At 42.8% G+C, this 13,288-nt stretch overlaps 1 protein-coding gene across 2 annotated transcripts in view; it reads right to left on the reverse strand.

The window, feature by feature from the left end:
• The window catches only part of MCUB (mitochondrial calcium uniporter dominant negative subunit beta), a 103,047-nt gene that overhangs the window by 39,453 nt on the left and 50,306 nt on the right, over positions 1 to 13,288 (reverse strand). The window contains exons 2-3 of one of the 2 annotated variants that reach the window (XM_040418375.1): positions 5,057 to 5,093; positions 141 to 210 (exon numbers count right to left, since the gene is read on the reverse strand). In XM_040418375.1, coding sequence (XP_040274309.1) covers positions 141 to 210; positions 5,057 to 5,059 — 73 coding nt within the window. In that variant the 5' untranslated portion in view covers positions 5,060 to 5,093. The remainder of the gene's footprint in view (positions 1 to 140; positions 211 to 5,056; positions 5,094 to 13,288) is intronic. The other variant, XM_040418374.1, reaches the window with a different exon arrangement.

A 13,288-nucleotide genomic window follows, 5' to 3' on the forward strand; every position in this document is an offset into this window, starting at 1 on the left:
TTTGCATGGTTTAACATTGTGAATGAATATTTATTGATGAGACAACCCCTTTAATACTATAGAAGACTATTTTGTTACATTACTGTGTACATGCATGTTCTATCAAAACTAAATACTACTATACAGGGTAAATAACTTACCACTAGAGGGCGGTTGTGTGCTGTAAAAGACTCCAGTGCAGAACTGCAACCTATGTCTTACATTTCTAGCCTATAAAACAATACAAAGAGAAAGAAAAATTGTTATAAAAAATAAAATACAAGCTACATCACTTTTATTATTATTATTATTATTAAAGCGCCATTCATTCCATAGCGCTGCACATATGAGAAGAGGTATACATACATAATACAGACAATTGCACTAATCATAAACAAGATGAACTACAAACTGGTACAGAAGGAGAGAGGGCCCTGCCCGTGAGGGCTTACAGTCTACATGGTATGGGAGAAGGACACAGTAGGTGCGGGTAAAGCTGGTCATGACGGTATAGAGGCAGCAGGGTCACTGGTTGTAGGCTTGTCTAAAGAGGCGGGTTTTCAGGTTTCTTTTGAAGGATTCCACTGTCGGTGAGAGTCTGATATGTTGGGGTAGCGGGTTCCAGAGTATGAGGGATGCACGGGAACAATCTTGGAGTCGATTGTGGGAAGAGGCGATAAGAGGAGAGGAGAGAAGGAGGTCTTGTGAGGATCGGAGAGTGCGTGTGGGGATGTATCGGGTAAGTAGCTCAGAGATGTATTGAGGGGACAGGTTATGGACGGCCTTGTAGGTATTTGTCAATACGGGGGCCAGTGAAGGGATTGGCAGAGGGGAGAGGCAGAGGAGTAATAGGGGGAGAGGTGGATTAGTCGGGCAGAAGAGTTGAAGATAGATTGGAGGGGTGTGAGAGTGCTAGATGGAAGGCCACAGAGGAGAATGTTGCAGTAGTCTAGGCGGGAGATGATGAGGGCATGTACAAGCATTTTCGCAGATTCAAAGTTAAGGAAATCGCGGATGTGGGAGATGTTTTTCACAAGAAAAGCCAATTTAACCCCTTAAGGACATAGGACGTACCGGTACGCCCTATTTCCCGAGTCCTTAAGGACACAGGACGTACCGGTACGTCCTGACTTAAAATCTGTATTCCGGCGCCCGAGGGGTTAAACGGAACGGGATTTCGGCTGAAATCCTTCAGCCGGCATCCTGTGACAACGCCAGGGGGGGTCATGTGACCCCCCCGTGTCGGCGATCGCAGCAAACCGCAGGTCAATTCAGACCTGCGGTTTGCTGCGCTTTTTGCAGTTTCTGATGCCTGCGGTCCCTGACCGCGGGGATCAGAAACTTTAGAGTGGCTAAAATCATTATTATTCACCCCCCCCTGCACCCCTGCATGATTTGATGCCGGCGGGTGGTGCAGGGGGGGTGTCGCATGCGGTGGGGGCGTTGCGGGAGGTGGGCGGTGCGGCAGGCGGGATCGCGATCCCCCGCCCGCCTCCCCATGAATGATCGTTGGTGTCTAGTGGTTATACCAGGGTGCCAGCACATTGCTGGCACCCTGGTACAAACGGCTGACATCTGTGCAGATGTCAGCCGTTTAACCCTTTCCATACCGCGGTCCGTACGGACCGCTGTATGGAAAAAGTTAACTGTCATCGTCAGGGAGCTCCCTCCCTCTCCATCGGGGGGCTGCTGTGCCTTTGCAGCCCCCCGATGGAGAGGGAGAGAGCTCCCAGAGAGCCCCCCTCAGCCCTGTGCTTACCCTTCCCCGTCTGCGAAGTTCTGAGCAGACGGGGAGGGTTCCCATGGCAACAGGACGCCTGCTCAGGCGTCCTGCTGTCCATGGTGCTGAACAGATCTGTGCTAAAAGCACAGATCTGTTCAGTGTAAGTAAAATACAGTACAGAACAATATATATTGTTCTGTACTGTATTATACAAACATCAGACCCACTGGATCTTCAAGAACCAAGTGGGTCTGGGTCAAAAAAATGTAAAAAGAAGTGAAAAAAGTTAAGATAAAAAAAAAAACCATTTATCACTGAATAAAAATTAAAAAAATAAAATAAACTACACATATTAGGTATCGCCGCGTCCGTAACGACCTGATCTATAAAACGGTCATGTTACTTTCCCCGCACGGTGAACGCCATAAAAATAAAAAAATAAAAACTATGAGAAAATTGAAATTTTGCCCACCTTACTTCCCAAAAAAGGTAATAAAAGTGATCAAAAAAGTCGCATGTACGCCAAAATAGTACCAATCAAACCGTCATCTCATCCCGCAAAAAATGAGACCCTACTCAAGATAATCGCCCAAAAGCTGAAAAAACTATGGCTCTTAGACTATGGAAACACTAAAACATGATTTTTTTTTGTTTCAAAAATGAAATGATTGTGTAAAACTTACATAAATAAAAAAAGTATACATATTAGGTATCACCGCGTCCGTATCGACCGGCTCTATAAAAATATCACATGACCTAACCCCTCAGATGACCACCGTAAAAAAAATAAAAATAAAAACAGTGTAAAAAAAGCCATTTTTGCCATCTTACGTCACAAAAAGTGTAATAGCAAGCGATCAAAAAGTCATATGCACCCCAAAATAGTGCCAATCAAACCGTCATCTCATCCCGCAAAAAATGAGACCCTACTCAAGATAATCGCCCAAAAACTGAAAAAACTATGGCTCTTAGACTATGGAGACACTAAAACATTTTTTTGGTTTTAAAAATGAAGTTATTGTATAAAACTTACATAAATAAAAAAAAATGTATACATATTAGGTATCGCCGCGTCCGTGACAACCTGCTCTATAAAATTACCACATGATCTAACCTGTCAGATGAATGTTGTAAATAACAAAAAAAAAAAACGTGCCAAAAAAGCTATTTCTTGTTACCTTGCTGCACAAAAAGTGTAATATAGAGCAACCAAAAATCATATGTACCCTAAACTAGTACCAACAATACTGCCACCCTATCCCGTAGTTTCTAAAATGGAGTCACTTTTTTGGAGTTTCTACTCTAGGGGTGCATCAGGGGGGCTTCAAATGGGACATGGTGTCAAAAAAACCAGTCCAGCAAAATCTGCCTTCCAAAAACCATATGGCATTCCTTTCCTTCTGCGCCCTGCCGTGTGCCCGTACAGCGGTTTACGAACACATATTAGGTGTTTCTGTAAACTACAGAATCAGGGCCATAAATAATGAGTTTTGTTTGGCTGTTAACCCTTGCTTTGTAACTGGAAAAAAAATATTAAAATGGAAAATCTGCCAAAAATTTGAAATTTTGAAATTGTGTCTCTATTTTCCATAAAATCTTGTGCAACACCTAAAGGGTTAACAACGTTTGTAAAATCAGTTTTGAATACCTTGAGGGGTGTAGTTTCTTAGATGGGGTCACTTTTATGGAGTTTCTACTCTAGGGGTGCATCAGGGGGGCTTCAAATGGGACATGGTGTCAAAAAAACAGTCCAGCAAAATCAGCCTTCCAAAAACCAAACGGCGCACCTTTCACTCTACGCCCTACTGTGTGCCCGTACAGTAGTTTACGGCCACATATGGGGTGTTTCTGTAAACAGCAGAGTCAGGGCAATAAAGATACAGTCTTGTTTGGCTGTTAACCCTTGCTTTGTTAGTGTAAAAAATGGGTTAAAATTGAAAATTAGGCAAAAGAATGAAATTCTCAAATTTCATCCCCATTTGCCAATAACTCTTGTGCAACACCTAAAGGGTTAACGACGTATGTAAAATCAGTTTTGAATACCTTGAGGGGTGTAGTTTCTTAGATGGGGTCACTTTTAGGGAGTTTCTCCTCTAGGGGTGCATCAGGGGGCTTCAAATGGGACATGGTGTCAAAAAACCAGTCCATAAAAATCAGCCTTCCAAAAACCATACGGCGCACCTTTCACTCTACGCCCCGCTGTGTGGCCATACAGTAGTTTACGGCCACATATTGGGTGTTTCTGTAGACGGCAGAGTCAGGGCAATAAAGATACAATCTTGTTTGGCTGTTAACCCTTGCTTTGTTAGTGGAAAAAATGGGTTAAAATGAAAAATTAGACAAAAAAATGAAATTCTCAAATTTCCTCCCCATTTGCCAATAACTCTTGTGCAACACCTAAAGGGTTAACAATGTATGCAAAATCAGTTTTGAATACCTTGAGGGGTGTAGTTTCTTAGATGGGGTAATTTTTGGGTGGTTTCTATTATGTAAGCCTCGCAAAGTGACTTCAGAGCTGTAGTGGTCCCTAAAAATTGAGTTTTTGTAAATTTCAGAAAAATTTCAAGATTTGCTTCTAAACTTCTAAGCCTTATAACTTCCCCAAAAAATAAAATATCATTCCCAAAACAATTCAAACATGAAGTAGACATATGGGGAATGTAAAGTCATCACAATTTTTGGGGGTATTACTATGTATTACAGAAGTAGAGAAACTGAAACTTTGAAATTTTTCAAATTTTTTCAAATTTTTGGTAAATTAGGTATTTTTTTGTGCAAAAAAAATAATTTTTTTGACTTCATTTTACCAGTGTCATGAAGTACAATATGTGACGAAAAAACAATCTCAGAACGGCCTGGATAAGTCAAAGCGTTTTAAAGTTATGAGCACTTAAAGTGACACTGGTCAGATTTGCAAAAAATGGCCTGGTCCTTAAGGTGAAAATGAGCCCGGTCCTTAAGGGGTTAAAGACTCCAACAAGAAGTTTTCCAAATAGTATGACAATGTTTGTTAGTCTCAAGATAAATGCCTCATATAAAGTGTACATTGTAGAAAGCAGCTACAGCGGGGTGACCTTGTAATGTGCATGAGGGCCCCAACTCAGATGTCGCCAGATGTTGGAAAAGGGGTATGGGTATGTTGGATTCCTTTTGTTCTTGTGGAGATAAGACTACCACAGGTGTCTGGCAGTAGGTGTCCTCCCCTCGCCCCTTTAAGAACACATGCAAGCTCGGCCAAGGCAAGTGTGCATCTCAATGAGGGGACTGGAGGAATAGCTATCAGTCAAATGGGGTGCTGCAGCCATGTCAAATGATTCAACAGATGTTTGACATTTTATGTTAACTTTCCCTCACCATCAAAAACTGTAATCCTTAACAAGGTTCTCCAAAGCTGTGTGAAATAAAAAAATAAAAATAAAAAAATTATCTTTAAAGAGGCGTGTATATTGCTGCAGCGCTGGCCAATCGCAGCGCACAGCTCATAGCCAGGCTATGAGCTGTGCGCTGCGATTGGCCAGCGCTGCAGCAAGGGACACGCCTCATACAAAAAAATCAGTCCAGTGAGCGCAGACACCGGAGCCTATACCGGGCGAACGGAGCGGCGCCCAGACATACTAGTAAGTGCAGGGGGACCCCTGGGCGCCGCTCTGCCCACTGATATAGTTAGTTTTTAGTTTGTAGTTTGTATACAAGTGAAAGGTCCTCTTTAAATTGTCCCATACTTCCCACTGGGCCTGCATTGGTCATGTGCTGTTCATCATTCCAGTGACCACTGCTGCCAATCAATGGCCACAGCAGTCACCCTTTTCCTCACTTTGGCCTGTGACTAACATGCCCTCACTACAGCTCCAGCGGTAATCAGTGTGCCAGCACAGGAAGTGTTAAAGTTTTTTGTTTTTTTTTCTAACACAGACCACTGCACCCTGCCCAAAAATCTTGGAGAACAACTTTAAACCCTGTAACAGTGTGTTTCTGCTAAGGCTACTTTCACACTCGCGTTTTGTGCGGATCCGTCTTGTATCTCCACAGACTAATCCGCACCAATAATGCAAACGCTTAGATCCATTATCCATTAGGGCAAAACAGATTTTTGACGTTTTGGACCGATTCCGAGAGCCCTGAACGGATCTCACAAATGGAAAGCCAAAACGCTAGTGTGAAAGTAGCCTTACATGGATTGTGTCATTGTATTTGGATGTTGCTTAACCCCTTCAGTACCAGGTCACTTTTCACCTTAAATCCCAGGCTGATTTTTGCAAATCTGACATGTGTCACTTTATGTGGTAATAACTTTGGAACGCTTTTACTTATCCAAGCCATTCTGAGACTGTTTTCTCGTCACATATTGTACTTCATGACACTGGTAAATATGCTTAATTTGTATCAGTTAATAATGGATCAGTTTGCATTATTCATTAAAAAAAAGTCTAAAGTCAAAACGGATCCGTCTTGACTTACATTGAAAGTCAATGGGGGACGGATCCGTTTTCAATTGCACCATATTGTGTCAGTGAAAAACGGATGCGTCCCCATTGACTTACATTGCAAGTCTAGACGGATCCGTTTGGATCCGCATAGTCAGACGGTCACCAAAACGCTGCAAGCTGCCTTTTAGTGACCGTCTAAAGAACGCAACGGAGACCAAACGCAGCCAAATTGAGGCATTCTGAACGGATCCTTATCCATTCAGAATGCATTGGGGCTGAACTGATCCGTTTTGGGCCGCTTGTAAGAGCCCTGAACGGATCTCACAAGTGGACCCAGAAACGGCAGTGTGAAAGTAGCCTAAGACCGAATGCACACGGCCGTGTTCCGCGGCCGAGAGCGGTCCGTGGTATGCCGGGCTGGATTCCTGTTCAGAGCAGAAGCGCACGGCGTCATTGGTTGCTCTCACGCTGTGCGCTTCATGCCGCCGCACTATAGTAATACACTCGTATGATCTATACGAGTGTATTACTGTACAGCAGCGTCGCCATGAAGCGCACAGCGTGAGAGCAACCAATGAGGCCGTGCGCTCCTGCTCTGAACAGGAATCCAGCCCGGCATACCACGGACCGCTCTCGGCCGCGTGCATTCGGCCTAAAGGTAAGCTACTCCATGAGGTATGTCCCCTTAGGTGCTCCTCCTCCGATACTTCCTGGTCCTTCTCATGACACAAGAAACAACTGCTCAGCCAATCACGGGCTCAGACAAGACTGAAAAGCATTCGAACTCCAGTGTTGAGGTAGGTATAAGCCAATTCTGTTCTTTTTTTACCCCCAGGACACTCCCCTCAGTACATGCAGTATAAACAAAAATCCTCTTCAGGTTACAGATTACCTGCTATTAGTTTGATGGCAGCAAATGTTAAAGTAACTCTAACTCAGCACCTTTGATTGATGGAGACTGAGCTTCATGAATTAAAGATATGTCCAAGAAATGGGTCCAGTGTGGTGTAAAATGCATCCTGACTGGTATCTCTGGGTGACAAGGCCACTTCTTTGTGACAGTTATAATACACAAGGTCATTTGTGACTGAAGGAATCTGAAGCAGATATTACTGCCTCACTGGAAGCTATTGAATAAGGTTTTATGCTTTATGAAGAAAAGAGCATTGATAATCTAATAATGTCCTAGCTTCTCTACACATTAAAGGAAGGAGTCCAGACATTATGGAGGGAGGGGGGGGGGGGGGGGGGTCTCATTTATGCTGTTTGGGCACTGCATGCAACTCCATTACTTTACCAGCGAGTAAGGCTACTTTTACACTAGCGTTTTTTTGCGGATACGTCATGGGTCTGCAAAAACTGATCCATTACAATAATACAACAACTGCATGCATCCGTCATGAACTGATCCGTTTGTATTATCTGTAACATAGCCAAGACGGATCCGTCTTGAACACCATTGAAGGTCAATGGAGGATGGATCCGTTTTCTATTGTGCCAGAGAAAACGGATCCGTCCCCATTGACTTACATTGTGTGTCAGAACAGATCCGTCTGGCTCAGTTTCGTCAGACGGACACCAAAACGCTGCAAGCAGTGTTTTGGTGTCCGCCTCCAAAGCGAAACAGAGACTGAACTGATGCATTCTGAGCGGATCCTTTTCCAGTCAGAATGCATTAGGGCAAAACTGATCCGTTTTGGACCGCTTGTGAGAGCGCTGAACGGATCTCACAAATGGAAAGCCAAAACGCCAGTGTGAAAGTAGCCTTGTGTCATTGTATTTGGATGTTGTTTAACCCCTTCAGTACTAGGTCACTTTTCATCATAAATCCCAGGCCGATTTTTGCGAATTTGGAAAAACTAAAAAAAAAATTTAAATTTCCATTTCTCTGCTTTTAAAACAGATCGTGATACCTCCTAAAATAGCTATTACTCTACATTTCCTATATGTCTACTTAATGTTTGGATCATTTTGTAAATTACATTTTCATTTTTTGGGACGTTAGAAGGCTTAGAAGCAAATCTTGAAATTTTTCTGAAAATTTCCAAAACCCACTTTTTAAGGACCAGTTCAGGTCTGAAGTCACTTTGTGAGGCTTACATACTAGAAACCACCCAAAAATGACGCCATTTGTGAAACTACACCCCTCAAGGTATTCAAAACTAATTTTACAAACTGTGTTAACCCTTTAAGTGTTCCACAAGAATTAAAAGAAAATGCCGATGAAATTTCAGAATTTCACTTTTTTGGCAGACTTCCATTTTAATAAATTTTTTCCAGTAACAAAGCAAGGGTTAACAGCCAAACAAAACTCAATATTTATTGCCCTAATTCTGTAGTTTACAGACACACCCCATATGTGATCGTAAAATGCTGTACGGACACACAGCATGGCACAGAAGGAAAGGAACGTCATATTGTTTTTGGAGGGCAGATTTCACTGGGATAATTTTAAGTTGCCATGTCACATTTGAAGACCCCCTGATGCACCCCTAGAGTAGAAACTCCAAAAAAGTGACCCCATTTTGGAAACTCTGGGATAAGGTGGCAGTTTTGTTGGTACTATTTTAGGGTACATATGAGTTTTGGTTGCTCTATATTACACTTTTTGTGAGGCAAGGTAACAAAAAAAAAATTGCTGTTTTGGCACAGTTTATTTTTTGTTATTTACAAGGTTCATCTGACAGGCTAGATCATGTGGTTTCTTTATAGAGCAGGTTGTTACGGACGCGACAATACCAAATATACTACTTTGTTGGGTTGTTTGTTTCAGTTTTATATAATAAAGCATTTTTTTTAATTTTTTTTTTATGTCTCCATATTCTGAAAGCCATAGTTTATTTTTATTTTTCGGGCGACTGTCTTATAGGGGCAAATTTGTTTCGGTATGAGATGACAGTTTGATTGGTACTCTTTTAGGGTGCATATGACTTTTTGTGATGTAAGGTGCCAAAAAATGGCTTTGGCACACTTTTTAAAAAAAAATTTTTATGGTGTTCAACTGAGGGGTTAGGTCATGTGACATTTTTATAGAGCAGACAATAAAAGCATTTTTTAAACAATTTTTTTTAAAGTTTTTTTAAAATCATGTTTTAGTGTCTCCATAGTCTGAGAGCCATAGTTTATTTTAATTTTTTTGGGCAATGGTCTTCGGTAGGGGCTAATTTTTTGTGAGATGAGGTAACTGTCAGATAAGTACTATTATGGGGGGCATACGCCTTTTTGATCGCTTGGTGTTGCACTTTTAGTGATGTAAGGCGACAAGAAAAATGTTTTTTTTTATTTTTATAGTGTTTACCTGAGGGGTTAGATCATGTGATATTTTTATAGAGCAGGTCAATACGGATGCGACAATACCTAATATGTCAACTTTTCTTTTTTTCCCTATTTTTAAAAAATATATATTTTTATTTAATTTTAGATAAAGGACGCTTTTTTATTTATTTATTTTTATTTATTTTTTACTTTAAACAATTTTTGGGGTCTGATCCCCTGTACAATGCATTACAATACTTCTGTATTGTGATGTATTGGCTGTAAGTGTACAGTATTACTCATAGTAATACACTTACAGTCTGCTTCCTGTGAGATCCAGGGGGCTGGATCTCACAGGCTGTCACAGAAGGGAGCTACAATGCCTAAGGAAGGCACCGGGCTGCCTTCCCTGCCATCGGGTCCCCGTCACAGCAGCGCAGGGACCCGATAGCCACCCCACACCCGGCAGGATACTGCTCGTGCTGCGGTCAGCGCTGACCGCGGCAGTGCAAGGGTTAATACGACGGTGTTTTCACAGATGCTGGAGCATACAGCAAGGGTCCGGCTATCAGTGACTGCCGGGCCCCTGCAGCTGATCAGGCGGGCACAGCTCCTGCGCCCACCCGATCAGAGCGCCGTAGCTGTACATGTTTTGCACTCGTGCGGAAAAACCGTAACGCACCCGCACATTTTCCCGCAACGCCTGTGTGAAAGGGGCCTTAGGGTCGCTTACACAGGACTGAAACGCTGCAGATTTGCTGGCATAGAATTGTGGGTGGAAAATCTGCAGCACTGAAGGGCAGCAGTAATGTGGATGACATTTAACCCCTAAGTGACCACACACAAAAAAAATAAAAAAATAACATTTCAAGAGCTATAACTTTTTTGTTTTTTCATAAATGTACTTGTATGAGGTGTCATTTTTTGCAGGACAAGTTCTAGTTTTTAATGCACCATTTTGGGTACATGTAATGATTGATTAAAGCCAGCTGTTTAGCTAAAACCGCCTTCCGTTTTGCAGCCCATAGACTTCTATTATGGTTGGCCTTTATAGAATTGCGCTATGTTCCGTGGTAACGGAATCCATAACGCAATTCTGCTTTTACCACCAAACTTAGCGCAAACGAATTTCAAACTATGAAATTTGCTCATCTCTAATGATGTCAGGGGGTTACATAGCATCATAAATCAATATAATGCTCTGCAACCCCGTCAGTGCTACGTAGGTCAGGACGGAGATCTCACGGACGCACGCTGCGAGAGCGCCGTGAAACGAGCCTTTATCATGTATCACATTATGTCCTCAGAGTTGTGTGTTAGGCGAGTACCACAAAGCACACTGGAAATGTGTGACCACGAGTATTCATTCTTAATGGTCTTCATTCAAGATAACAGCAACGATTTACTGAAATGAATTGGGCCTCCATTAACCCCGGTCACGATTAGATCAATTATATTGCACAAAGTAGAAACTGTAACCGGGTGCGGAGGAAATAAAAGCAGGTTGTTGGTTCAATACCAAGGAGAGGGCAGCTGGCAGCATGGCGGCTGTACGTCACTCTGCTGACAGGACGTGAATGAACCTGGAAATCAATGAGGTTAATTATATACGATGCCTACCTAACATAAATCAGCAGACTAGCTGAGTCCTGCGCTCCTGGGTCATTGCAAAAAACCCCAACCATTCATTTGCAGTGGGAACTGTTTAACCCTATAAAGTCCTATAGTGGGTGAAATACACAGGTAAGGTATAGAAACCCTGGTCTGAAATCACTGAATGCTTTGATGCAATTAACAAATCTCGTTTTTCACAAATAATAGGCAATACATTTAATCCCAGTCTATTGCTTTGAATAACTTTGGATCAGTAGACATATATGGGGTCATTTATCAAACTGGTGTAAAGTAGAACTGGCTTAGTTGCCCATAGCAACCAATCAGATTCCACCTTTCATTTTCCATAGGAGCTGTGGTAAACGAAAGGTGGAATCTGATTGGTTGCTATGGGCAACTAAGCCAGTTCTACTTTACACCAGTTTGATAAATTACCCCAATTCTCTCCAGCAGGCATCAATACACACCCATGATATCTGCTGAAAGCTGGCTGACTATACCAGTCCTACAGACTAAGGAATATATGAAGAAGTCCCAGCAATCATGTCTTGCTTATAAGTATATATTCTGACTGAGAAAGGCTGTGTGCCGAAACGCGTCATTATATACTTTATGACAATGAAATAAAAGAATATACTTATAAGCAAGACACGGTTGCTGGCATTTCTAACATGTTTTGCGAATCTACGATTTGTGGTCAGGTACATGAGGCCTTAAAGGGACACTGACAGGCCAAATCAGCATATATAGTTATATATATGACATATATGACATTAAAACCCTGTACATCGATAAGGGTATGCTCTATATAATACTCCATATAGGTCATAAGGCTCCCGCTAAGGACAAAAAAACTCTTTATGGTCCCTGTTGTAATCTGCCTAAGGATCCTTTTAATTGCTCCCTTAGATAGTATACCTTTTTAAGAGAAAAAGCGCCACGTACAGATAATGAGGATATGGCTTAAAGGGACACTGACAGGCCCAATTAGCATATTTAGGCATATATATGTCAGTACAGGTCTTATAAAGTCTATTAAAATCATCTAAGTATCCCCCCTGTCCACCTTATAAATACCGAAATATTAAGTTTTATAACCTGCTTGTCCAGTCACCAATCTGCCCAAGGGGCGGCGTTTCATCTCAAAATGCGCCATGCCAGCCGCTCGCAACTGCCGTTCTGAAGCCCCGCCCAGCTCATCAATATTCACTTCACTGGGCGGCGGCTACAACTCTCCCCAGTCACGATCCTGCGCATGGGCAATTGTATCCTCCTGGCATCGTTCTGAAGCCCCGCCCAGCTCATCAATATTCACTTCGCTGGGCGGCGGCTACAACTCTCCCCAGTCACGATCCTGCGCATGGGCAGATTTGGCATGAACGATGCCAGGAGGATTCAATTGCCCATGCGCAGGATCGTGACTGGGGAGAGTTGTAGCCGCCGCCCAGCGAAGTGAATATTGATGAGCTGGGCGGGGCTTCAGAACGGCAGTTGGGAGCGGCTGGCTTGGCGCATTTTGAGATGAAACGCCGCCCCTTGGGCAGATTGGTGACGAGACAGGCAGGTTATAAAACTTTATATTTAGGTATTTGGAAGGTGGACAGGGGGGATACTTAGATGCTTTTAATAGACTGTATAAGACCTGTAATGTCATATATATAACTATATATGCTGATTTGGCCTGTCAGTGTCCCTTTAAGTTCCTGCATTTTTTCCAGTTTATGGGTTTTTCAAGGCAAACTGTAGAACAAACACTTAACATCTCCTAGCACCTATTAGTGAAAATGCCTGGATGGCCTGTTCATTTCTACGGAGACAGAGCTGCGCAAAATACAAACATAGTGCGATATTTTCTGAATGCAGAGATGATCAGTAATAATGATGATCATTTGCACAGACCCACTGAAAAGAATGGGTCAGGATTCAGTCCGGATGCTCTCCGTTTGCAACACCCATCGCACCCGGATGGAAAACTCGCTTGTAAGAAATTAGCCTTAGGGCTCATTCACACTACCGTGTCTTGTTTTGCGGTCTGCAGATCCGCAAAACACAGATGCCGTTCGTGTGCCTTCCGCAGTTTGCACAACAGAACAGACGGCCCATTATAGAAATGCCTATTCTTGTCCGCAAAACGGACAAGAATAGGACATGATCTATCATTTTCACGGGGCCATGGAACGGAGCGACGGAGTGCTGTCTGTTTGCATTGAAGTGAATGTGTCCGCACCTGAGCCGCGGCTCGGATGTGGAACCAAACCACGGTCGTGTCCGGGAGTGTCCAGAACACCGC

Source organism: Bufo bufo, chromosome 2, assembly GCF_905171765.1.
Source record: "Bufo bufo chromosome 2, aBufBuf1.1, whole genome shotgun sequence".
Lineage (NCBI taxonomy): Eukaryota > Metazoa > Chordata > Amphibia > Anura > Bufonidae > Bufo > Bufo bufo.